A 27,914-nucleotide genomic window follows, 5' to 3' on the forward strand; every position below is an offset into this window, starting at 1 on the left:
TGCCAAGATTTTGCTCACAATAAACTCATCTTTAGCCCACTGCAGATTCTCTGCCTTACCATTTAATTTTGTGTTCTCTTAGCTATTGTATATTCACATTTGTCAATATATTTTGTAAATAATTGTGGCCTCCAGCATTGATCCTTGTAGCACTCTACTAGTTACAGGTTTCCATCCTGAAAATGTTCCCTTATACCAAATCTCTGTCTTCTATTTGTAAAGCCAATTCTCTATCCACGCTTATATCATACCCACAACACTATGGACATTCGTCTGTTTAGGTAGACTAATGTGTAGTATTTCAAGAAACACTTTTTGGAAATCCAAATGCATGACATTCAGCAATTCCTCTTTATCTATCCTGCTTGCTATCACCTCAAAGAATTCTAATAAATTCCTCAAGCATGATTTCTCCTTTGTGAAAACATGTTGACTCTGTTTGAATACAATGTGTATTTCTGAATGTTCCCAACCGGCTTACTTGTGTGGCTGGTGATCTTTGTAAACCAGAGTATATAGGGCCGGAAATTCAGCTCAGGGCTAAACAGAATATCTAGGCTGCAAATGCAAACAATATGGTTTAGATTGTGGTAATAGTTTGGTTTTTCCAACAACGAATAGGAAGTCATGCCGCATCCAAGACTGGATGTTAAGTTGCAATTCAACAACACAAGTGCAGTGGAAAGTTCAAGGAGGGTGGCGTGGTAGAGCAGGGTGTCATCAAGATACATGTTTAAGGCGACTATATGCCTACAGATGCATTTCTTAAGGAAAACAATATGAATAAAGAGAAGAGACAATAAAGGAGAGATACCTAGGATATGAGCTGGGAAAAAGACGATGTTGCAAGGGGTGGTCAGGCCACATCTGGGTTAGTAAAAATGAAAATAAGCAAGCACAGTGTCATTGAGTGGGACAATAGAGAAGCATTTGAGGAGTGAGATTACAGAGGAAAAACAATTAGAGAGCAAAGCGACATAAAATTTATTTCTTTAATTACGGTTTTATTTATTTTAATGAAATGCAAGTTGAATTTAGGAAGGAATAAACTGCTTTGAAGATAAATCACAGGTTGACAGTGAGAGGATCTCTGACCTTTCTGTATTCACCCTTTGTGGGAGCATATGTGTAAGTGCAGTAAGAGTAAAAAGAGGATTATGGTATTGAGGTAGTGATAGGTCAGAAGGAATTATAGGGGAGGGCATGAAAAGCAGAAAGGTGTAGCAGTCTTGTGGACGTAATGGAAATAAATGGGACAGTAGGAGTGAGGGGGGTGGGGAACCAATTTGCTGAACGTTCCAATGTTCTGAAACCCCAACCTAAACAGTCTGTAGTAATTAGCGATTCTGTTCCTTGCCACCCCATATCATTCCAATCACTACATGGGAACATACCAAACAGTACTTCCCACCTGAAAAGGAAAGAAAATGAAGATAGAAGAGTTAAAAGAGTAGTAACTGATAAGAGAGGAGACAGAAACACAAGATGAGAGATAGATAGGATGAGGTAATATTCTCCAATACATTGTTTGGCAATGCCACAGGCAACTGGTAAGTTTCTGAAAACACTTAGATATCTTACATTTACTGACAAAATAATTTCATGTTTTCACCTAAAGCTCAACAAACTTAGTTTAGATTAGATTAGATTACTTACAGTGTGGAAACAGGCCCTTCGGCCCAACAAGTCCACACCGACCCGCCGAAGCGTAACCCACCCATTCCCGTACATTTACCCCTTTACCTAACACTCTGGGAAATTTAGCATGGCCAATTCACCTGACCTGCACATCTTTGGACTGTGGGAGGAAACTGGAGCACCCGGAGGAAACCCACGCAGACACTGGGAGAATGTGCAAACTCCACACAGTCAGTCGTTTGAGTCGGGAATTGAACCCAGGTCTCTGGCGCTGTGAGGCAGCAGTGCTAACCACTGTGCCACTGTGAGGACTACATGTCGGACACTCTGGTCAAACCATCCAGTTCTGGAAGGAGATGCTATTTTGATTGGTCAAATATGTTGCTATTCTTACTGTGTGAATTTGCTCACCCTTAAATGCAAAAAATACTTCAACTTCATAGAAATGGACCACTAAGGTTTCAATAATATAAAATCATCTACCTTTGTAATAAGGCCCTTGGAGTCCACCATCCAAATCTTTTTTACAGCTTCTTCTTTCGATATTCCAGCTTTCTCCATAGCTATCATGAGGAGATGTGCAATTCCCATGGCAGCCTGTGATACATTAATAAAGACATAGCCATATAGTTAAGAGTTACCAAATTAGTAGAACTATTTTAAAGTTAAAAACAACACACTCAAAGGACAGCCCAAAAGTGGGACTACTTCATAAAAAGAGATCACTAACTAAAAGTAACAACTTGCACGAATATTACATTGCTGCACAGAGTCAAATGAGGTACCTTTAATGCTGCGGTACAGATAACAGAACTTTGTGTGTCAGCAAAACGGTTTGCAAGATGTTAAAATTAATTTGAATATCAAAATCAACCATAATTATTACTAAAAACAAATTTGCAAACTAAGTCTGGTACAGGATCAAGTTCCAATTATGCTCATGTGAATAAATTCCAAGAGTGACAGAAAACTATGACAAAATTCATTACACCTATTTTTACAATACAGAGTGCACATTACCCATCAGGTAAACTGGTAAGATTGCGAGTCCAAGTCATAATGTCAATAGAAATTTTCAAAAATATTTGAAATATACTTAATATTTGACTATTTAAAAATGCTTCAGAATAGACATTAAAACCAGATATTACTTTCATTAACAGATTCTGAAAGAGGGACATAACGGTTTCACATTTCATTGGCATGAAATATGCAACAGTGAAAAAAGACAGAGAAGCAATGTTACCTCCCCAGCTCCTTGAAAGACAAACTTATGATCATGAAGTTTGTCTTTGGTGATTCGCATTGCAGCAAGTATACCAGCAACAGCCACAGATGCTGTTCCTATGAACAAAATGGGATACCATTAGAGATCAACTCTGAAACAGATTAGTAAAAGAAAACTTCAGATCCTATACAGCTTGCAATAAATATACAAATATTCTTTGAATAATAATTCAGTTTTAATCAGTTATCGGTTAAGGAAGATCTATGAGCATCATAGATGATCCTAGAAAGATGGTCAGGACTACAATTGCCCAGAGTGACCATTATAACCATGCCAAGGTTCTTACCTTATTTGCCAGTCATACATACTTCTCTGTAGTATCATGAATTGGCATGTTTTAATAATAATTCTTGCTTGCTATTTTATAAAGGTTACTTGTTTTAAATTGGATGATAAATACATGAAAATAGCATATGAAGAACTTGTGCAGTATGGGTGCATATATTGAGACTGATTGTAAACTACAATTAAAAATCTTTCATTAATAATCAAATATAGATTGTAACATGTATATTTGGGTTCCCTTATAAAACTTAATGTTTCTTCTATCAATATCAGATAAATTCTACTTTATATAATATGGCAGTTTGAGTAAATAAATAGGTGCTTCTCTGGTTGGAGATCAGTGGTGAGCAGTGTGCCGCAGGGGTCAGTGTTGGGCCCACAATTGTTCATGATATAGAGGCACAATCTTTTATCCGAAATGCTCGGGACCAGCTGATTTTTGGAATTCAGAAATTTTCGAATTTCAGAATAAATGACAGTTTGATGGTGAAATTTTTAAAAATCTTATCAAGCAGCAGTAAAACAGGCCCTGAAACAGAATTGAGACCTTCCAAAGCTGGGCCATGCCCTGACATCTCAGTGACATGCATCAACTGGGTGTGGAGTTTGGTTAACTGCTTGCAGGCCAAACAACCTTGTTAATAAAGAAAAATTTTCATGAGAAAACCTTCGGATTTCAGAGCTTTTCAGATTTTGGATAAAGAGTTGTCTGCCTGTATACATATATGAATGTTTTGGAAGAGCAGACCGAGTATAACATATCCAAGTTTGCTGATGACACTAAATTGAATGGAAAGGCAAACTGTGCAGGGGATGTGGAGGGCCTGCAGAGAGATTTAGATAAGTTAAGTGGGTAGGCAAGGGTCTGGCAGATGGAGTACAATGTTGGTAAATGTAAGATTATCCACTTTGGAAGTAAAAATAGCAGGTCAGAGTATTATTTGAAAGAATGCAGCATGCTGTTGTGCAAAGGGACGTAGGAGAGCTCGTACATGAATCACTGAAAGTTGATTTGCAGGTGTAACAGGCAATCAGGAAGGCAAATGGAATATTGGCTTTCATTGCTAGAGGGATTGAACTTAAGAGCAGGGAGGTTCTGCTGCAAATGTACCAGGTGTTGGTGAAGCTGCACCTGGAGTATTGTGTGCAGTTCTGGTCTCCTTACTTGAGGAAGGATATATTGGGTTTGGATGTGGTGCAGAGGAGGTTCACCAGGTTGATTCCAGAGATGAGGGGCTTACCTATGAAGAGAGGTTGTACTCACTGAAATTTAGAAGATTGAGGGGGGATCTTATAGAAAGATATAAAATTATGAAAGGGATAGGTAAGATAGAGGCAGGCAAGTTGTTTCCACTAGTGGCTGAGACTAGGACTAAGGGACATGGCCTCAAGATTAGGAGGCATAGATTTAGGATAGATGAGGAGGAACAGCTTCACCCAAGGAGTAGTGAATCTATGGAATTCTCTGCCCGAGGAAGCAGTAGAGGCAGCTTCATTAAATATATTCAAGACACAGTCGGATGGGTTTTCGCATGGTACAGGAATTAGGGAATATGGGGATAATGCAGGTAGGAGGAGCTGAGATGTTGGATGGGCCAGCTATGATTTTAACGAATGTCGGAGCAGACTCAATGAGCCAAAGGGCCTGTTCCTGCTTCTATTACTATGAAAATATAGTATTTTCTATAGACTTAATAAAAGTAAAATGAAAAATTCTGCTTATTATAAAAATGCAGTTCTCAACCGTCCTTGCTCAAAGTGCCAAACAGTTGCAAAACTAACATTTCAAAAACAGTTCCTACTTCATTCAGTTTAGGATGTTTGAAAGAAATCTCATTTTCCAACAAAAGCAATAATATTGATAATAATGAGTAAGATATTGTTTTGCAATAATCCATTGAGCCTCCTGAACAAACTGCAATTCACTTAGTTAAAAAATCACAACCATCAGGTTATAGTCCAACAGGTTTAACTGGAAGCACTCGCTTTCAGAGTGCTGCTCCTTCATCAGGTGGTTGTGGAGTACACAATTGTAAGACACAGAATTTATAGCAAAACTTTACAGTGTGATGTAACTGAAATTATATATTGAAAAATACCTGGATTGTTTATTAAGTCTCTCATCTGTTAAAATGATCATGTTAGTTTCACTCCTTTCATATGTAAAAGAATTGTTAAAACTTTAACAATTGGTGTCAGCCCAGATAACACGTTGAAGGTATTTGCCACGTGTGCTGTTGTCTGTGCCATAATGTTTAGACTGATTCTAATCTAAAAAATGAGTTAACAGAATCTTACATGGATTCATGCAGTTTTTGAGCAAAGTACAATGTAACTCTGCTCAAGCACAAGTTCATCCCACAAATGTGTGTGTGTGTGTCTATAGTGTTATAGTGCAATGGTGGTTAGCTGTAGTGTGACATGAACCCAAGGTCCCGGTTGAGGCCCTCCCTATGGGTAAATCAATTCACTTAGGACCAAGCTAAAGACAATATCCGAATTACAGAATCAAGTGATTTGAAGCATTCCCCAGCACAATGTATTAATTTTAGAAGTATAAACATCTCTAAATACAATAATATGCATTTGATTTTTAAAAAATTCACACTGCAAAAAAATACAAAATTAATTCAGGAGATTCCACGGTGCTAAAGAGACAAAACGTTCAGCGCGCCTATGGAATTCACGCTGGTTCCCTGTTGAGTAATCCAGTTAGATCCATTCTCCTCCTTCAGCTTCATAACCTTCCAAGTTTATTTATTTCAATTTTCTTTCAAAATTATTCATTTTCTCTGCTTCCATCACCCACATAGGTAAAAAGATCCTAGGTCATTACCACCTATAACAATTCTTCCTCACATTCTCATTTGCCTCATGCCCGAAATCTCAACTCTGGGTTGAATAGTACTTGAACCATAAGCAAATGGAAAGAGGCTTTCTTTCTCTATGCTCAGTTGTAATTCATGGGCAGTATGTCAATATACCTTTTAGAGACATGCTCATGAAATCATTACTGTATCAAGGCATATAGCCTGAGGGTATCAAGGTCTCATATGCCATGTTATCCTAAGATTGCTCAAATCATGACATTTCTGGAAGCTACTGCTGGTTTGCGGCAATCTAATATTTATTTATAATAGTTAGCTATAATAAACAACTATTGGATTCTTCAATATCATAATAATCACATCCCGTTTCTCAATTTACAGGAGATAACATAAGCATTACTGTATCAGGTAAAACACTACACTGGAGAAAAAACTCACAGCATGGTTTGTAGTGCCACGTGGCTGTACATAAAACACTCCAATGTTTTTTTTAGATTAGATTAGATTACTTACAGTGTGGAAACAGGCCCTTTGGCCCAACAAGTCCACACCAACCTGCCGAAGCGTATACCACCCAGACCCATAGCTTTCGGAGCATCGGTCCTTCATCAGGTGAAGGAGCGTCGCTCCGAAAGCTAGTGTGCTTCCAATTAAACCTGTTGGGCTATAACCTGGTGTTGTGTGATTTTTAACTTTGTACACCCCAGTCGAACACCGGCATCTCCAAATAATAATATATATGTGTTAGAGAGTATTAACAGAATAAGACTAACGGGTTTAAAATGAAGCCATCTTTGTATATTGTTCTTTTTTGAAAAAAAAACACGAGGGGAGGTATGATGATGGTGTCATTTTGAAAAGGTTATTTTGTCCTTCGCTTTCTTCAAGAGAGGTTGTGAAGGCAGAGATACATAAGAGTCTATGAAGTGTCTAGTTTAACAATGGAAGGGGTGTAGCCAGTTCAGCTTTTTTCTAGTTTGTTTTTAGCTGTAGCAGTCACAATATGCGTGAGCCCAGGGGATTTGCAAAGTTCAGTAAAGAATTAATCAGATTTTCTTATGAAATCTCTTTGGATGTCTGTAAGAATGTGTTTGAATTTACCTTTTTGCCAAGGGTTGTGTTTATGTCATATTCCTGGATTGGAACAGTTAATTAGTTGTCGTTACTTCATTGAGTCAGTTAAGTTTGCCAATAGTTAAGGTATTCTAAATTTGTTTTCTTTTGTTTGTGTTTCAACTATAGTGTTTAAATAAATTCTGTTTTGCTGAAAGCCAAGTGGTCTCACCAGTTGCATTATACTTAGAATATCTACTTCACATCTGTCTTTAAAATAAGAAAAAGTTAGGGTTTTGGCTACCTTCTTAAATTATTTTGAGGGGGTCTTGCCTGGTCCATAACAACCCCTTTGCTACATTTTTATATTCCAACTGTAACTTTTACAAAATCAATAGGAATACTTTGGGTTAGTGGATAAAGGTGACCCACTCATCTGACAAAGAGAAAAAGTGTCCTTTTGCAGTTAAAACAGTATTTAATTATGTAACAGAATTAGTAAAAGCAATGTTAAAGGTCTGATAGAAACATTTCCTTTAAAGGGTCAGAAGAAAGCACTTTCATTGCTTCTGACCTGTAAGTTGTGCTGGAAAAGCACCTGCTTCTTCCATTCAACATTGCTTAATGTCCTTTAGCTGTCAGATTTCTCCAAGACCCAATGATCCGAGGAACCTGATCTCATTGAAACAAAGAAATGAAGGATATTCCTCTTCAGACTACTGGTCTTTTCCCATGATCCTTATTCCCTCTTCCATTAAAACTGGATAGGCTCTGTTCAAGCCCAATTAAAATTTAGATGAAATTTTATTTTTGCTTCCCACCCAACCCAAATCCAGTTTGAATTTCACTCTAAATTTTTCAGCAGGAAAATAAGCTTTATGGCAAACCTGAATTCTCCCAATAATGCAGCAAAATCATGGACTTCTATATCAAAATGAAGTCTTCCAAGTTATAATTTAGGAAAAGATATAGGTAGGAGGTGAAGGGATTTTGTAGTGTATGTTCTAGCGGTTGTAAAATAAAGGAAGTTGATGTGGGAGAAAGCAGCATCTCTTTCTAGTATAGCACCCATTTAAAAGTTCTTCTCCTCGGTTGTAATCCCACCATGGTCTTCCATCGCTACAGCTTCCCTCAGCCCTCAATGCTTGAAGAGTTTGTGCTCGACTTTAGTCGATTTTACATTCTACCACTTTTTAACCATGAAGTCTTAACTGTCTCAGTTCACCAATGAAATGTTCTCTCCAAATCCCCATCTTGTGTCCCCCCACCCCGCCTCCCCTCATCTTCAAAAGCTCAATATCTAGTTCTTTAATCATTCCTCAGTCAGCATGCCTGGTCTTACTCTGCCATCACAATTTCCATTTATTTATTTATTTTTTCAAATTTACTCATGGGGTATAAGTGTCAATGGCTCAATCAACACTTATTACCGGTCTCCAAATGCGTTTGAGGAGGTGGTTATCTGCCCTCTTGAACCACCACAGGCTTTGTGCTAAAGGTAGATGCACAACACACGAGGGAAGGAATTCCACAATTTTGACACAGTACACTGAAGGAATGGTGATATATTTTCAAATCAAGATTGAGGGGAACTTGAAGGTTGTGGTGCCCCCATGTATCTGCTGCATTTATCCTCTCGATGGTAGTAGTCATAGGTTAGAAAGATCCTATCCAAAGATCTTTGGTGAACTTCTGCAGTGCATCTTGTAGATAGTATACTGCTACGGTTGGTGGCAGAGGGGTTGGATGTTTGCAGATGTGATGCCAATGAAGCACTTTTCAGAAACTGAAATAACTATTCAGTGGTTCTGAGTTCTAACACTACTTTCCTATTAAACAATGTGCAAGTTTAATAACAAAAGTTGCGAATAGGATATAGAATAAATGAAAATTGAACTAGTATTTATTATTCTGTATTGTTTCAGTTAAGTTTCCAAAAGCAGCAGCAGCTCTGGTGAGAGCATCTGATGATAATCTCTAGATAGATGTTCATCGACATCTGGTCAGAAAAGTGCCAGGGATGTCAGTGGGGAACCAATAATATCTGTTCTGATCATAAGAAACAACAATAAATAAATCACCGTCTACTTCTTTTCCAAAACCACTTTCATAAAGGAAGTTGCTTTGGTACACAATTCAGTAAAATTATTTCTCATGTCATCATGGCTTAATGTAATCCCTTTCACTTACACGACTTACAATTAATATATTGGCAGTCGAAAAACATGTCCTGGGCTTCCTGTCCTTACATTCTCTCACCTAAATACTTTTATTCTTGGTCATTCACATGGCCTTCTGCCACTAACCAAACTTGCCCAAGTTAAGAATCCACGGTTTTAATCACACTTTCCACTTCTGATCCACCCTAAGAAAACCTTAGTCACTGTGCATTCAACAATGTGCAGCCCACCCCAAAGACTCTTCAATCCCCTAAAGCTTGTCCACTGCTGTTACATCCAGAACTTTGTCCCCAGTTTCTTTCATCCAGGACTCTCCCAAGTCCTGTGACAGCCATCGGAGGACCGGCAGCTTGTTGGTCCCAGCAGCACCCCAAGAACCAGACAGCTCCTGCTCGGACTTCATCAGCCAAAAGAAGCAATTCCACACATGGTGGGGTTTCACCGCAGGGTAAGTGCCAGCAGTGGTGAGACAAGATCGTTAGTTGGTGACTTAAGGTCCGCTTCGCACCTTCTGAGTCGCTGGTAAATTGTCACCCCTGCTAGTAAGCAACAGACATTTTCAACCCTATTTTACCACCCAGTTTTTCAGATCTCATCACCAGCTCTTTCATCACCATACAACTGTAGCCAATGATTCCAACTTCAAGGCCAAGGCCAAGGCCAAGGCCACACAGTTAGTTCCACCAACCCAAAAAGCTTCCTTCCATAGACCACACTGTTTCAATAACCTACCAAAAATGTTTTCCCTAATTTCTACTTCTGCATATGAACTTTTAAAAAAATAATTATATAATCTGACACTAATCAAGGCACAGACTTGTATAATTCTAGCTATAAACATCAATAAATCTACATACTCTAACAACACAATCTGACTAATTCAATTACTTAATTCAACTAATTATATATTTATAGTTATTATTATATAATTATAAGTGATATAAATTCTATATCATTCGCTAAAGGTGCTTTTCTTCAGATCAGGATCATACTTTCGGACTAAATGGAGGCATTCCACAAAACCATCATCCAATCTATGTTTAGTCTTCCTAGAGTTAAGCATCAAATATATTATATGAAGGTGAAGGAAATTGAAGTTCATGGACTGAACAAGTTCTAGGATAAGGATATATTGATTAAAATTAAAACAAACCTCTCTGAATTAACTTAGGAATCATAGAAAGTTAAAACTCCATTTTGCAAACATAATTAATGCTGGATCAATCATTAATTAAAAATCAGACTGATAATGTTTTTGATTATCTGAACCTAAGAGATTTTAGGCTAAGACTCATATGAAGTCAGATTGCAGGTTATCCATGATCTTTCATAAGGTCCTACTCCTGTCCTTTCATTCCTTTGACAAGTAAATTATCATATCAGCTATAATGAGAGCAATTTCTAAAGAAACAATGGAGATGAATGGCATATATATGTTAATTCACCTGAGAGTGTCTTGAAAATAGAGACAATTTACATCAGAGATGGTCAAAAAAACTGTGCCATTGGTTGTAGCAGCAGGTGAAGATCAACAGGAAGGTCACATCAGTCCCAACACATCTACATTAAATACCCACCTAGACAGTGTATACAGTATATTGTATATTTATAGACAGTGTATAGATATAAAGTGTCACAGCACAATATTTATTTATAGATACATAGCAAAAGTGAAATAGAAAAGCTGTTCAATTTACCATGTCAAATACATAAGAAAAACAGACTTTTTGGTTCAGCTTGCAAATTTCCAAGCATGTGGTTATAGACAATAGACAATAGACAATAGACAATAGATGCAGGAGTAGGCCATTCTGCCCTTCGAGCCTGCACCGCCATTCAATATGATCATGGCTGATCATTCCTAATTAGTATCCTGTTCCAGCCTTATCTCCATACCCCTTGACTCCACTATCTTTAAGAGCTCTATCCAATTCTTTCTTAAAAGAATCCAGAGACTGGGCCTCCACTGCCCTCTGGGGCAGAGCATTCCACACAGCCACCACTCTCTGTGTGAAGTAGTTTCTCCTCATCTCTGTCCTAAATGGTCTACCCCGTATTTTTAAGTTGTGTCCTCTGGTTCGGCACTCCCCCATCAACGGAAATATGTTCCCTCCTGCCAGAGTGTCCAGTCCTTTCATAAGCCTATACGTTTCAATCAGATCCCCTCTCAGTCTTCTATATCTGTTATATTTCTTCTTTAGTCTGTAATTATTCATCAAATGATCTCTGTACATAGTTAGAAAACTTTGCCTTGGGGCAGTGGTCTCATTGCGATATAGAATTTGTCATTGTGAAATACTTCCATGATCCTGACCACCTGAGATATCAGATTGTATAAAACCACCGCCATGCTCATTTGTATTTACAAACTGACAACCTCATAGGACTATATTTAAAGCTTTTTATTTTAAAGTAATTTATGTTATATGCAGCGCTGAGACATATCTGAAAGAGGTGATAAATGTAAATGAAAATGCCACATTGTCATTCTTGGTTCATTCATTCACACTTTCAGCAGAATTTATACAGGCTAATTTGGTATATTTAGTTTTATCTTTGATCAAAGCATACAATCATCTTCTACTTAAACTGGATAGTAAAACTTGATGCAAGGCCTTTACTAACAATGTTCCATGACTGATTGCTTGAGCACAGACAGAACAGAAAACTGAGGAACTAGTCACACGCTCTTAACTAGGTAATATTTGGAATTCTTTGTGCCACCAGCTCTATTGTTGATTCTTTGGGGAGGCACTAAGATCACTTCATTGCTAAAAGAGGTGGTCAAAATTAATCATGATTTGGAGATGCTGGTGTCGGACTGGGGTGTACAAAATTAAACATCACATAACACCAGGTTATAGTCCAACAGGTTTAATTGGAAGCACTAGCTTTCGGAGTGCTGCTCCTTTTTCAGGTGGTCATCACAACCGCCTGATGAAAGAGCAGTGCTCAAAAAGCTAGCGCTTCCAATTAAACCTGTTGGACTATAGCCTGGTGTTGTGTGACGTTTAACTTTGGACAAATTTAGTCTCATTGTTATTCTTCCATCACCAATTATGCTTGTCACCAAGCAGGAAGTGAGGCTACTCTCACATTACATTCCTCATGATCATACAATGGAAGGCAGATGGCATGCAACAGTATAAAAGGAAGATTCTGTAAATGCTGGATATCTGAAATAAAAACAGGAAGTGGTGGAGAAACTCAGCAGATCTGGCAGCATCTGCAGAGAGAGAAAAACAGAGTTACAGCTTTGAGTCAAAAAAGTCTTCTTGGAATTCTGTTTCTCTCTCCATGAATGCTGCCAAACCTGCAGAATTTCTCTAGAACTTTCTGGTTTTATGACATACAACAGAAGTTCTGTTAGGAATGGAATCTGCATTCTTCTACTTGATAGCACCTGGTTTCGCTGCACTCGCACCATACGCAGCACCACACCTATATGTTTTTGAAGAACTGTATTCAGGTACTAGAGGAAAAAATACTGAAGTAAATTGCTCTTTGTCTTTAAGATTTGACAAGACATTTTAAGATAATTCATCATCTTTGAAAATCTCAAATATTTTGGGATTCACAACAATTGCTAGCCTAAGCAGCAACGTTCACAGCCCGAAAAATGAAATTGCCATTTACTGGATAACTATAAGAGAACTACAAAGATTATTACAGAATTATTGCAGTGTAGAAGCAGCCCATTCGGCCTATTATGTCTGCACCAGGTCTCCAAAAAAAGCATCATGATTTTGTGTCATTCCTCTGTCCTTTTCCCATAACACTGTATGCTGTTTCTATTCAATCACCCAATGCCCTCTTGTATATCTCAACTGAGCCTGCTTCAATATACTTCCAGTCAGTGCACTGCATACCTTAAACACTGTAAAAATGCTTTTTTCTCCTCACATCACATTTGTTTCTTTTGCAAATTACTTGAAATCTGTGCCCTCTTGTTTTTGATCCTTTTATAAGTGGGAATGTTTTCTCCCTACACTGTCACATATGATGAGCAGTTTTGATTCCCTTAAGGAATGATGTACTGGCACTGCAGGCAATCTAGAGAAATTTCACTAGGCCGATTCTAGGTATAGAGGGATTTTCTTCTGAGGAAAGGTTGTATAGATTGGGCTTGTACTCATTGGAGTTTAGAAGAGTGAGACGAAACCTCCTAGAATCTTAGGGGGTTTGACAGGATAGATGTTGCTTCCCCTGTTAGAAAGTCTAGGACCAAAGGGCGTAATCTCAGAGTAAGGAGTTGTCCATTTCAAACAGAAGTGAGGAGGATTTTTTATTTCACAGAGGTAGCAAATCCATGGCATTCTTTACCACAGAATTCTGTCAAGTCTGGGTCATTAAGTACATTCAAAACTGACAGATTTTTAATCAGCAGGGAAATCAAGAATTACAGGAATAAGGCAGGAAATTGGAGTTGAGGATCTTAAGATCAGACATGATCTCATTGATTGGTGAGCAGACTTGATGGGCCAAATGGCCTCTTCTGTTCCTACATCAGATTAGTACAGCATTTTCCAAACCTTCCAGGTGACCTAATCACCAGGAAGGTTAAGGAGCATCACTAACTATCCACCCTCTGTCCAGGTGACATACAAATTATATTCTTGTTAAAACAGCACAGAATACTCCCTATGCACATTTCATAGAAAACTTCAAGGTGAAAGATTGTGTTAACATTTTAATTATGCTAAATATTGCCCTGCAAACTCAAGTTGTTTGCGAAAAACAAACTTTGTACTGTCATGATGAAAACTATGAAAGATTGCTGGGGTAGGGAACTTGAACTCTATTTAAACAAGAAATTGTGTGGGAACTCAGTTTCACAGGCCTTTAGGAGTGTGTTTTATCATTTAAGATTCACTCACTTTGTAAGATATATCTAATTACACAAAACAAGAGTTCTACTAGGCCATTTAATTATCAAAAATGCACATTTTCAGTGTTATGGAATGCAGATGGTCACAAAATAGAGCTCCACTTTGGCTAGAATCCAATGTATTAGTCATGATTGTCCAAAATTTTCTTGTTTCAGCATTTGACCCCTTCAATTGGAAAAGTGCCAATGACTTTCTAATATTTAAGAGACAAGAAAAATAAACAAGAACATTCTTCATTAATAGACAGTCAGTCAATCTAATATTAGTTATTAGTAACTTACTGGAATCTATGATTATGAAGAGTGTGACTGAGTACTTGGATAACAGAAGCGAAACAAGAAACCAAAACCACCATGCATCTGTAAATGATAATTCATGTCTAACACCCTTAGCTGGACATTTTAAAGAGGTAACTAACCTGGCAGAACAGGTTACTTCTAGTGTCCTAGGCCCAACCATCGTCAGATGCTTCATCAATGACCTTCCTTCCAACATAAGGTCAGAAGTGGGATGTTCACTGATAACGAGACAAGTTTTCGTATCTTTGCATCTCCCCAGATACTGAAGCAGTGCACACTCAGCAAGTCACTGACGATACTTAGCCTTAGGTTTATAAGTGACAAATAGCATTCACACTGTACAAAGTGCTGGGCAATGATCATTTCCAAGAAGAGAGATTCCAACCATCTCTCATTATCAACATTCTGGAGGTTAATACTGACCTTAAACTTAACTAATCAATTATATAAATACTGTTGTTATAATAACAGGTCAGAGGCTGGAATCCTGAAGCAAGGAGCTCACCTCTCAGCTCCCCAGAACATATTCACTGTCAAAAAGACATAAATCAGAACTGTGATGGAGTACTCTCTACTTGTCTGGATTAGTGTGACTCAAACAACACTTAAAAGGTTTGATACTATCCAGGACAAAGCAGTCTGCTTGACTGGCATCTCATCTAACACGTTAACTTTACAGTCACAACCTATGTACAGTAGTTGAGATACCATATACAAGACACACTATAACAACCAATAATAGCACTTTCCAAGCATGTGATCTCCAACACTTAGAAGGATAAGGGCAGTAGTTGCCATGGAAACACCATAATCTGTAAATTCAACTCCAGGCAATAGTTCATCCTGACTTGGAAGTCTATCACTGACTCTTCACTGTTGCTGGGTTAAAATCCTGGAACTCCCTCCTTTACATCATTATGGTACACATACATTGGATCGACTGCAGCAGCTCAAAAACATGGCTCACAATCATCTGCGCAAGGGAAAAAGTATAAATAACAAATATAGGCATTGCCAGTGATAGATGTCCCATGAAAGAATGAAAAAACAATACTTACATGAATTTCCAGAAGACATTCAATTAGCTACAATGCAAGGAACAAAACTAAGAACATTTAGAACTTGAGATAATTTTTTGGCTTGGATTGGCAATTCGTTCAGAGATAGGAGACAGACAGCAAAAATAATAGAAATGGAGGGGAATTCGCAGTGCGTAACTAGTGCTGACGCCCAGGATCTTTAAAGAGTTAGTAGATTTTCACCAAGTTACCCCAATATTTGTTATTTTAATTAATTCATGGGATGTGGGCATCATTGGCTAGTCAGCCGTAGTAGGCATTGAGGTGGTGGTGTTGAGCTGCTTTCTTGAACCACTGCAATCTGGTTAGCATAATTAGACCCACAACGCCATTATGATGGAGTTCCAGGACTTTGACACAGTGATACTGAAGGAACCATGATATATTTCTAAGCCAGGATGAGGAGTGACTTGGTGTTGGAACTTGCAAGTGATGGTAGTCTCATTTATCAAACCATCAGATCATAAGACGTATAAGTGAAGTAGGCCATTTCACCCATCAAGTCTGCTCACCATTCAGTAAGATTATGGTTGATCTGATCAGATTTCAACTCCATTTTCCCTATCTATTTCCCATATGCACTGATTATCTTACTGATTTTAAAAAAATCTCAGACCTGAATATACTTATTGACCCAGCCTCAACAGCCCTCACCAGTAAAGACTTCTACTAATTCCATACCCTCAGAGAAGAATCATAGAGGAGAACGTTTACCAACTACCTGCAACTACTGTGCGTACTGTCTCCATGCACATACTGTGTAACTGAGGTACATTGCACTTAAATTGTTCTTCTCGTTTATCTTCCCCATTAAGGATAACAAATCTTGGAAAAAAATGCATCCTGACCTTTGTTCCAAAGTACTTGCAGTGAAAGGTTAAGTTCAATTATAACAGACGGAAGTTTGGAACCAGAGTTTGGAAAGACAAACAGCGTTGTCTGAATAATGTATATGGTGAATGCTGGTCAGGTTGCAAATATTAAATACTAATCACAATTTATGCATGCCAAAGATTGACTTCTAAACATGGTACATTTTGAATCTTTTAGTAAATAATTTGTCTGCATACCTTGGATGTCATCATTAAAAGTCAGATACTTATTGCGGTATTTGTTAAGAAGGCGAAAAGCATTGGAGTTTGCAAAATCTTCAAACTGAATAAGACAGCTCATTCCATACCTAAGACCCAATGAAATAAATGAATAGGCAGTTAAACATACAACATTAATTTTAAATAGAACAACTGTTAAGACTACATTCTTTTCTGGAATCAGATATTAAGGATGTAAAGATGCAAAATTTTATTACTGTTGCTGATTTGAACATAATTATGAAGGCTTCATGTTTAATAATATTTTGGAGTTTGAACAATTTGTGGATATTTGGATTTATTTTAAAGGAAATCAATGAAAGAAGATTATAAGTTTTTAAATAATACATTTCTTAATAGTCACACATCTCATCATAACTATTTGCTTATTGAAGACTTTCTGCTTGGGTTTATTACTGTCAGATTGCAGCGTCTGCTAAGATATTCTTTATCATAATCGGCAACCAGTCAGTTTAGATTTCCGGTTTCTGAAAAGGCCCTTATTGTGGCTGCAGCATGCTACCTGGAGACCTGTTCCATTTGCCCTGGCATGAAAAAACTCAGAGCTTGTTGATATTTCCTGAACAACTGTTCCCAAAAAGATCCCCAGTGATAACTGCACATGATCAGCGATATCTGCTTTTGTAAACCAGCATATCACATCAATACCCATCTGAACAAGTCAAATCTTATCCTTTTCAAAAACTAAGATAGTCACCCAAGAGATTTTTACCCTCCCTCCAAAAGTGAATTTCTGCAAAGAAAAATCTGTTATTTTGTAATGTGTTGGTTTACTTAAATAGACAAACATTTTCATTACAAATTGTGCGTTAACCAGTTCTTGAATCTTCATTGAATAAGATTTGTTTTATAATAAATAAACAATTGTGTGTTCATTAAAGAAATCAAGTTGATAATTCTTTTTATTCTCATGTGTTGAAAGTATATGATTAACCATATCACACACTGGAGTAAAACATCTGACCTGGAAAGCAACGAAAAGGCAGTGCACCTTTCTCCTCCCAACTCCATATTAACATAACATTAGTGATTATAGCAGGATACTCAATGCTGACAACGTGTAATTGGAAACAGGGTAAGAGTTAATAGTCAATGCGGGCTAGCACCCCCCCACCCAACCAATGAATTTTCAAACAAAGTTATTTGGAGAAAGATAAAAAAGATAAAAGTTTATTGTACATTAATTATCCAAAATAGCTTTGTAGTTACTAAGATTCTTTCTGGAGTGAGGAAATGTATCCCCAAGTGATTTACAAAAAGCAACCAAGGCTAGAACAATTTACTTTGATGGAAAGGTTGAAAACGGATTTAAAGGCAGTGGCTAGGAAAAGAGACATAACTGGAATAATAGCAAATCATCTGAAATTGAAAGAGAAGCAACGTAATTAAGTTTGTAAGTTTGTGATTTGACTGGACTTAATTTCAAACTAAGCAGCTTGAACAAAAAAATAAAAAGAAACATCTTTAACTCGAACAGAAACATTAGATTAGATTAGATTAGTTACAGTGTGGAAACAGGCCCTTCAGCCCAACAAGTCCACACCGACCCGCCAAAGTGCAACCCACCCCCCTACATTTACCCCTTCACCTAACACTATGGGCAATTTAGCATGGCCAATTCACCTGACCTGCACATTTTTGGACTTGTGGGAGGAATTGTGAGCACCCGGAGGAAACCCACGCAGACACGGGGAGAATGTGCAAACTCCACACAGTCGCCTGAGGCGGGAATTGAACCCGGGTCTCTGGCGCTGAGGCAGCAGTGCTAACCACTGTGCCACCCACATTAGATTTAAAAAAATCTGAAAGAGAAGCACTTCAGAGAGAGTTCAAAGAAAACGAAAGAACATGTTAGAAAGAGGAATGGAAAACAAAACAGAATTCCAGAAGCTGGAAGTAGAACTGCAATAGGAAGGCGAAAACTGAAAAGAGGCAGGAGAGAGGAAATACCATCTTAAAAGAGGCCTCCAAATCCAGGGAACAGTCTGATATGGAAAGATACAATTCCAGTCCACATCCAAGTGGGCAGTTGTTTAAATATTCCTGATGAAGGGCTTTTGCCCGAAACGTTGATTTTGCTGCTCCTCGGATGCTGCCTGAATGGCTGTGCTCTTCCAGCACCACTAATCCAAAATCACCACCAATCCAAGGAAAGGCTGAGGCACTTATGGCTGTTCTCATTGGAGAAAAGAAGGTTTAGTGGAGATTTGATAGAGGTGTACAAGATGATTAGGGGTTTAGATAGGGCTGACAGTGAGAACCTTTTTTCCGCATATGGAATCAACTGTTACTAGGGGATACAGCTTTAAATTAAGGGGTGGTAGGTATAGGACAGATGTTAGGGGTAGATTTTTTACTCAGCGGGTTGTGAGTTCATGGAATGCCCTGCCAGTAGCAGTGGTGGACTCTCCCTCTATATGGTCATTTAAGCGGGCATTGAACAAGCATATGGAGGTTATTGGGCTAGTGTAGGTTAGGTAGGCTTCGGTCGGCGCAACATTGAGGGCCGAAGGGTCTGTACTGCGCTGTATTTTTCTATGTTCTATCTGGTTTCCAGCATCTGCAGTCATTGTTTTTACCTAGTTGTTTAAATATGTGCATGCCCTCTCAGAATTTAATACAAAGGACACAGAAGTATTTAAAATGTTTAGAAAAGACAGATGAGGTGGCCAACAGAAAATTGGATACTGCTCATACAAAGCAGGCTGATGGGCAGAGCTCATGAGGTTTTTGTCTTGCTTTCTAATGAAGCTTTAGAAGTTGACGAGGTGGACAAAGAGAGGCTATTCTTGGTGTGTGTGTGTGTGTGTGTGTGTGTGTGTGTGTGGCTTGCAAGTAAAAATTTCAGAGTATCTGGAAGCTACCTGAGCAACTTGTATAGAGAAGATAAAGAAAAATAACTTTGATGATTGGATACAGGTATATAAAAGGTGGAAACTATATATGAGACACCCAAGAGAAATAATTCTCATCGAGGCATGTTTAAAATCACTTCCTTAATTAGAAAGGGGACACAGAGAATCTGAAAGTTGCAACAGCAAGACAGGCAGCTGACTATAAGTTAGTCCACAAATCCAAATCCATTTTCTGTCATACCCATAAGCCTGAGAAGGATTAGTGTGTGAGTCAAAGGAAGGCTAGTTGTCAGGATGAGAAGGGGCAGTTGGGAATGCACCAGAATCTCCTCCTCAGGCCAGAAAGGAAGGTACTGAGATCAGAAATGATGTATGAAAGCCTCAGCGTTTACACTGTCACAAGGTAAGGACCCTCCAGCATATTACTGCAAGGTAGGTGCATGGAACTTAATAGGGCACACATGGTTAATAAAAAGGAGCCTTGATGAAGTGGACAATAGACCAAGTTGCAGCTCTGACTACAGCTGTGAGACCAAATGCAAACATTGTTGAGATTGTAGGAGAAGTAAAATTTGTGCATACAAACTTGGAACAGCAGCAGGCCATTTGCCCCCTTGGTACATCTACAATTTTGAACAAGATCCCGGCTGATCTGATTGAAACTTCAAATCCACATTACTGTAAACCCCTGATAACCTTTCATTTCCCTCTATCCATCTGTCTTAAAAGTAGTTTATGACTCTGTTTCTACCACCTATTCAGAAAGGCTTCTAAACAAACTCAATCCTCAGAGAAAATATTTTGTCTCATCTCTGCTTAAAATAAGTGACCGATGATATTTCAAACAGTGACCCCAAGTTCTAGTTCTAGCTTCTACCATAAGTGGAAACATCTTCTTCCCAGAACTTGACAAGATGCCTTGGGGGTGTTATACATTGCAGCCAAATCACTTTTAAATGTTTCTAAATTTCAGCAGTATAAGCCTAACCTGTTTAACCTTTCACTAGAAGACAAACCTCTCATTTCACCAGTGGCGGGGAGAAATTATAGGGCTTCCCTATCCCCAAGAGTTCTCCCCAGTTCCCCACATCCGCCTCCCCCGGCCCACACTCCTTGGGTTTTCTTCAGGGTCCCGTTACCAACCAACCCCCTACTGGGTATTGATCTCCCCCATCACCTCATCCTAGTTCCCAATCTCTTCCCCTCACACCATTGTCCACATTATACCAGATAAGAGAAAGATCCACCGATGGTCTCAAATGCATTGACAAAGGAATCAATGAAATCCTGCTTTTCTTGTTTGAAGAAAAGGGATGAGATGGCAAGAAAGGGAAACCTTAACAACATGCAGTAGTTAAGAGCTTTTTGAACATAATTATTACTTATTAAACGAATTTGAAAGTGCAGTGAATAAGTCTGAATGATCATCATCCCTTTGTATAACTAAATGAGTGGCCACAGGTGCACAAGCACATATCTGCTGAAGCTTCTTCCTGATTCAGATTTCTAGCAGATGGCTTCCAGAAATGTTGGAGGAGAACAAAAAAGGAAGTCTCATGGAAGTCTTTTGAACTGTAGACGGTACATAATCCAGGAAGTGAATCACACAATTGCAGTAATAAAAAAAACTTCATAATCAATCCATCCTGTTATGTTTCATTCAGAGTTCCTTTAGTTTCTCAAGGGGATTACAAACTGTATTTGATAATTCTGACTTTGTCTTCTTTGTTTCCAGTTTGGCTTTTTACATGAAGCACAATAATTTTCAGTTTTCTTTTCATTTCATAGTACCCTCAGTATCGTTCACGCGTTGAAATATGCTACTTCTTTAGTAACTTATAGCTTCGAAGTACAGACAACTCATCACTTTGCTGGGTGATGATCTATCAGTACTGTAAATTCTCATTGCCTTTTCCCAACTCTCATACAGACCTTCGCTTTACTCACCTACCAAACCAATACAAGGAAAATGCTCAACTGAACTAACATCATTAAAATAACATCATTGATCTAGATTCAGTTATAGAGCATGCCACAAGCTACTACCTGAAGTCAGGTATTTGAAAACACTCTTGAATTAGTGAGTATTTATCAAAACATAAATGCCAAAACATTAAATTTTTAAAAATGCATCTAAAGGTGTAAGTTGCATAATGGCTACATGGCTATCATTCAATGGTGCAGGCTAAGTAATGAAGAATTCAGCCTCACAGATGAATTCAAACACACTTTAAATAATGAAAAGAAAATCTACATTTTCTATTTATTTCAGACTCAGTGCATTAGCCACAATGTACAGCCAGTAATGTTTTCAGGTTCTTACAAACTACGAAGATTTTCACAGAAGGGCAAATCAGCTGGGATGAATAGTCTCCTTCATAAATTCTTGTCTTTATTTACCATTTTAATGTTGTCAAACAAGACTTACATGGGCCTTATTGAGTAAAATCTGACAGCAAGACACATAAGTGTAGGTCATATATTATACTTGGTAAAAGTAGTAAAGTTTACGGAGTGATTCAGAAGAGAAGTGACTGAGCAGAGCAGAAAGATTGAGGGAGGTACTTCCAGAAATTAGGCAATGAGCAATTTTAATGGATGGTGGTCATTGACGGAATAAAGTAAAAGAGGTTTTTGCAAGAGGCTAGAGGAGTGCAGACATCTGAATGAACGTGAGTCTAGAAAGAGTAACATTGGGAGTGGTGAAAAGTTTGAAGCTAGGGTGAGAATTTTTAAATTGTGTACACATCTAATATGTGAATGTGACTTTTTTTTGTGAATCATCATGTATACAGTAGAGCTTTGCTTGAGCTCATGTTTGCATCGGAATAATTGGCTTCAGGGATAATAAAGCCAAGGATGAGGGCTACAGCAGATCAAATAAAGCACGGTGACAACAGGCAACATTACAGACATAGAAGTAGTCTGTCTTAATGGTGGAGAAAATATGGGCCAGAAACTCAGCTCATAGCCAGAGGACACAATGTTGTTGGTAGCCTGGTTCAGCCCCAAACAAAAGCTAGTATAAAGGGAAGAATTGGTAGCAAGGGAACAGAGTTTGTGGTTGGGGCTGAAAACAATGGATTCAGTCCTCCCTCAGCTTAATTGAAGAAAATGTCTGTCCATTGAATAGTGACTACCAAGGAAGTAAGGTAATAAAGCAAAGGGACAGTAACAGCAGAAGAAAATACAGGCAGAACCTGCCAGTTAATTTATGGTTGAGGGATCTGGGAAAAGTATGTTTAGATTCTCCAGAGGTAATGATGCAGACAGACATTTTAAGGGAAGCCATTACAGATGAAAGCAAATGACTGCAGACTGGTGGAGATCTGAAATAAAAACAAAAGTGCTAAAAAAACTAGCATGCCTGGCAGCATCCGTGGAGAGAAACAGTCAATGTTTTGAGTCCAATATGACTCTTTTTTTGTAAGTCTTCTTTGAAAGTACAGATGATTCTTTCCCTCCCACAGCATAGATGGGAACTGAAGCAGAGGGAAGACAATCCCATCCAGTCATACAACAAAGAAGATGCACAGATGTGGTCCACCATATCAAAGGCTATATACAGTTTTGTTTTAATGGGGGAAGGACAATAACATGAGATAAAATTTGAGACTTTCATTAGGGCCATTTCAATGCTGTGACCATGTCAGTGCAGCTGATTAGCAAATATTACGCACTTTAAAAGTAAAGACATATTAAATTTAGGTGGCTAACCTATGTTCAAATTAATCTCTTATTTTTTCAGAAGCCACTCCAGTAAAATTTTCCTCAGTTTGTAATAAAGTCCAATCCAACAAACTTGATCCTGTTAATCCTGTGTTTCTTTTACAATTTTAAAAATGACCTTTTGTTTTGTCACGGTCACGAAAAATCTTAGAAACTGAATAATGAGAACCCCATTGACTTTCTGAAGTTACACAATACATCTAAACGTGATCTGACGTGATACCCCAAATGTCTGACACACTCACATGTAATAGGAAATATATTCAATCTGAATCTGCTGCCATTATTCTAGTTTATAGTCCAAAAGGTTTATTTGAATCACACAAGCTTTTGGAGCACAGCCCTTTTGTCAGGTGCTGAGAGAGCGCAAGGCAGACAGGCACAGAGCTTATCGGCAGAGAGATCAATGACAGAGAAAGATCAAAAGATCATACAACTGGTGTGAGTGGAGTATCTGAAAATATGTCTCTGCAGGTGACCAGGAGTGTTAGACAGTGTGTAAAGTGTAGATAATGTCAATGTCAGTGCTCTGTTGTCATGATAATCAGGAATATACAAAAGATGGCATCTCTGGTCAGACAGAGAGCGCGAGAGCAAGAGCGGGGGTGAGGGCAAGACAGAGTGAGAGAGCGAGAGTTAGCGTGAGCGAGACAGGGAGAGAGTGGGAGGGAGAGAGAGGAGGGGGGAGGGAAGGGAGGGAGGAAGCAGAGAGGGGGAGGGGGAGGGAAGGGGGAGAGAGGAGGGTGAGAAGTAAGGAGGGTGAGAGGGAGGGAAGAGAGACTGAGAGCGGATGAGAGGGTGAGTGGGGAGAAAGAAAGAAAGAGAGAGGAGGAGGAAGGGGGAGAGTGGGAGAGAAGGACAGCGGGAGAGAGCAAGGGGAGGGAGAGAGAGAGAGGGGGCAGGTGGGCGAGTGGAAGAGGGGGACACAGGAGACATCAAGAGGGAGGAAGAGAGAAAGGGAGGGAGTGCGGAGGGATGGGGAGAGAGGGAGACAGGGGGAGCGAGGATGAGGGAGAGAGGGGGGGAGAAGGAGATAGCTTGAGAAGAGTGTGGGAACGGGAGAGGACGAGAGACGTAGGAGCGAGAGGGAGAGCGCGGGACAGGCAGACCACAAGAGATGGAGAGAGGGAGGTGACCTCATCACACTGTCCTGTGTCTTCAAATCTTCCTCACTTTCCTGTTTTGACAGCATCAATTTGATAAATTATTATCTCTCTACTGTAACTAGTTAGGTGAAGGAGTAGTGCTCCGAAAACTAGTGCTTCCGGATAAACCTATTGGTCTACATCCTGGTGTTGTGAGATTTTTAACTTAATTATTTTGTACAGTTTTGAATTACTATTACACTCTCTCACATACACTTTCACACTCGCGCGGACGGAGACGTACACACATGCAGACTCTCTCTCTCACATACAAACAAACAAACAAACAAACGTGTGGGTGTATTTGCAGATACATTCCATTTTGTTCAAAAAACACACAATTTGTCGTCAAAGTCATTGTGGGCGGCACAGCGGTTAGCACTGCTGCCTCACAGCGCCAGAGACCCAGGTTCAATTCTCGCCTCAGGCGACTCTCTGTGTGGAGCTTGCATGTTCTCCCAGTTTCTGCGTGGATTTCCTCCGGGTGCACCGGTTTCCTCCCACAGTCCAAAAATGTGCAGGTTAGGTGAATTGGCCATGCTAAATTGCCCATAGTGTTAGGTGAAGGGGTAAATGTAGGGGAAAGGGTCTGGGTGGGTTGCGCTTCAGTGGGTCAGTGTGGACTCATTGGGTGGAAGGGCCTGTTTCCATACTAAGTAATCTAATCTAAATCAAAGTCAGTCAATGTGGTATCCTATAATTTCCAGCTTTCGGAATAAAACTAGCCTGATTCCAGATTAAAACTCTGAGACAGATATTGAACAAAGTTTCACACCTACAATTCAGGGTCTGACCTGAGAAGTCACCTTTTGTATTTCCTTTCACTCTGCCTGATTGTCATGACAGCACAGCACTGACATTGACTTTATAAAGTAATTTACACACCGCCTAACACGCTTAGTCAACTGCAGAGATGTATTATCTGTCACTCCATTCACACCAGTTGTTATGATCTTTTGATCTCTCGGTCCTTGATACCTCTGCCTATAAACTCTGCACCTGTGTGCCTTGCTCTCTCTCAGCACCTGACGAAGGGGCTGTGCTCCAAAAGGTTGAGAAATTTCAAATGAACCTGTTGGATGATAACCTGGTGTTGTGTGACTTCTGATTTTGTCCACCCCAGTCCAACACAGGCACCTCCACATGATTGTTGCTAATATTGGAATCACAGTTAAATGGTAGAGAGAACAAATAGGTACAACAACCAACCTGTCTGTGACTGCTTGCATGAACTCATCAACCAATTCATCATACGCCTCCCCACGAACTCTTTTATGTTTCAATCCAATGTAAAGTGGGTCATTGAGGAGAGTCTGGAAAAGATTAGCAACTTTTAAATCTATGCTTAATGAATTTTGTAACTTTCCAAATGTTGCCTTGTAATCAATTCGCCATTGCATTTTTATACTTAGAAGAAATCAAATTCAAGTACTTAAAATGATCCAGGTTCCTATACTTAAGTTTTTTTGCTAAAATGGTAACAAGTTACGTCTATTTACTTGACAATAAATAAATGAAAAACCGAGTAAATTAGACACTGACATTTCAATTTGTGCCTTTACAAAATCTCTGAACAGTAAATGGATAATTAAAACATTATTATTGGTTCCATACAATATTAAAGGGCATACCATAAACATGCTTAAAAAAAATGAGTAACATTCAAAATGTCATACAACCATTTACTGGGTTTCTGTAAGTCTTTCCAGTTAAAGAGTTTTTCATTCTCACAGTGCGTGAAATATAACAGCCAGTAGGTGAGACAGATTGAATTGCAGAAGTTTTCAGATATGGCTCGTATTACTTCAGGGGCTGGGAGAATTTTCAGTATAAAATATTTTCTACAGGTAGTGTACAAAATAACAATTTATTACACAATGTATAAAAATATGATTACAGTGTTCAAAATTGCTTTCTAACTAATTCCTGCTTACTGCATATAGCTGAACATATGGTTAACAGAGATCAACTACATTTCACAACAGAAAGAAAGTAGAATTAAATTGGATAACTAACCACTTACAAGTTGTATCTAGCAACTAAATAAGTCAGAGTCGTACAGCACGGAAACAGGGTCTTCTGGTGCAACTAGTCGATGCTGACAAAGTTTTCCAAGCTAATCTGATCCCATTTGCCTGCGTTTGGTCCATATCCCTCCAAACCCTTCCTATTCAGGTTCTTATCCAAATGTCTTTTAAATGTTGTAACTGTACATGCATCGACCACTTACTCTAGCAGTTCCTTCCACACATGAACTACTCAGCGCAAAAATGTTGCCACTCGTGTCTTTTTTTTAAAAATCGCTTCTCTCATCTTAAAAATACCCCCTAGGAAAAGACCCTTGCTATTTACCTCAATTATGTCCCTCATGATATTATAAACCTCTGTAACATCACAGCTCAACCTCTACATTCCATTGAAAAAAGTCCCAGCCTTTAAAAAATAAAATCAACTCTTGACTAAAGCAGTAGGCCTAAATTGAAATTTATGAACAAGTCAATCACATATGTCCACTGGACAGTGAGAAGAATTCAATAAAAAACAAACTATCTAGAAAGAGATGGTTAGATTTTTATCTAACATTTATTTTTGTCCACCTGCAAACAGAGAGCACACATGGATGCCTCTTTCAAAGGGACCTGTTGTGACTGAATAGTCAGTCAGTAATAGGCTTGTGTAACTCTAAACTCTTCTCAATAAGTAAATATGGAGCAGTTTGCTTTACTAAAAGATTCAGAATAGTTGTGCAACGTCTCACACTATTAAGTATTTCCTAGTGATAAAGGAATTTGTAAAGTATGAAACTGTTGACTAGCAAAGAGATTTAATATAATTTAGACAGGATGGGAAAAAGAGAAAAAATGTTGTTAACCACAACAATGATTTCTATGTCAACCAACTCACGATGGGGAGATTAGGGATTTAAAGATTAAAAACTGACAAACTTTTTCCTATCACACCATGTACATACTATCGTCATTTTTATGTTAGCTAGTTGTGAGAAACAGATGCATCCAATTTTGGACAGGTAATGCAGAATTGTCAGAGTGAAGTGAGGGACCAGATTTAAATTTAGCAGCTGCTTGTCGGGTTTTCCATGGTTTGGATACCTGACAGTGAAAGGGAGGAGATAGCCACCAGTTTCCATAGGCTGCAGGTTTTTCATAGACCTTTGTAGGTCAGCAACAACAGGGGTGTTAGCTCTCCTTTCTGTTCTGAAAACTTCTTTTCACAATCACAGTTGGAAGCTGCTCACTGACCCTTGTGCCATACTCCTCTCAAACTCTAAACTCCCATCTCAGGATCTGAAAATCAGGGTGGCTGTCAGGTTGGAAAAAAAGAAAGTATTCATCAGTTTGTATCCAAGCCTGCACAAAGCTATCATGCTCCTTTGTACTCTCCCTATCCTGCTATAAATATTAACACCAAGATTTTCTCTTTAGAGGTTCCTTAAACAAAACACTCTTCAAAGTAGTAACTTGGTTTTTTAAAATCTGGATTTCATTTGTGCAAAAACTGAGAACCTGTCAATGT

At 38.7% G+C, this 27,914-nt stretch overlaps 1 protein-coding gene across 2 annotated transcripts in view; it reads right to left on the reverse strand.

Moving 5' to 3' along the window:
* LOC140481485 (NADP-dependent malic enzyme, mitochondrial-like) overlaps window positions 1-27,914 on the reverse strand; it is a 166,100-nt gene that overhangs the window by 25,539 nt on the left and 112,647 nt on the right. For both annotated transcript variants that reach the window (XM_072577744.1, XM_072577745.1), the window contains exons 7-10: window positions 25,590-25,693; window positions 16,610-16,719; window positions 2,885-2,982; window positions 2,122-2,235 (exon numbers count right to left, since the gene is read on the reverse strand). In XM_072577744.1, the coding sequence (XP_072433845.1) occupies window positions 2,122-2,235; window positions 2,885-2,982; window positions 16,610-16,719; window positions 25,590-25,693 (426 nt within the window). The remainder of the gene's footprint in view (window positions 1-2,121; window positions 2,236-2,884; window positions 2,983-16,609; window positions 16,720-25,589; window positions 25,694-27,914) is intronic.

Source organism: Chiloscyllium punctatum, chromosome 9 (assembly GCF_047496795.1).
Source record: "Chiloscyllium punctatum isolate Juve2018m chromosome 9, sChiPun1.3, whole genome shotgun sequence".
Lineage (NCBI taxonomy): Eukaryota > Metazoa > Chordata > Chondrichthyes > Orectolobiformes > Hemiscylliidae > Chiloscyllium > Chiloscyllium punctatum.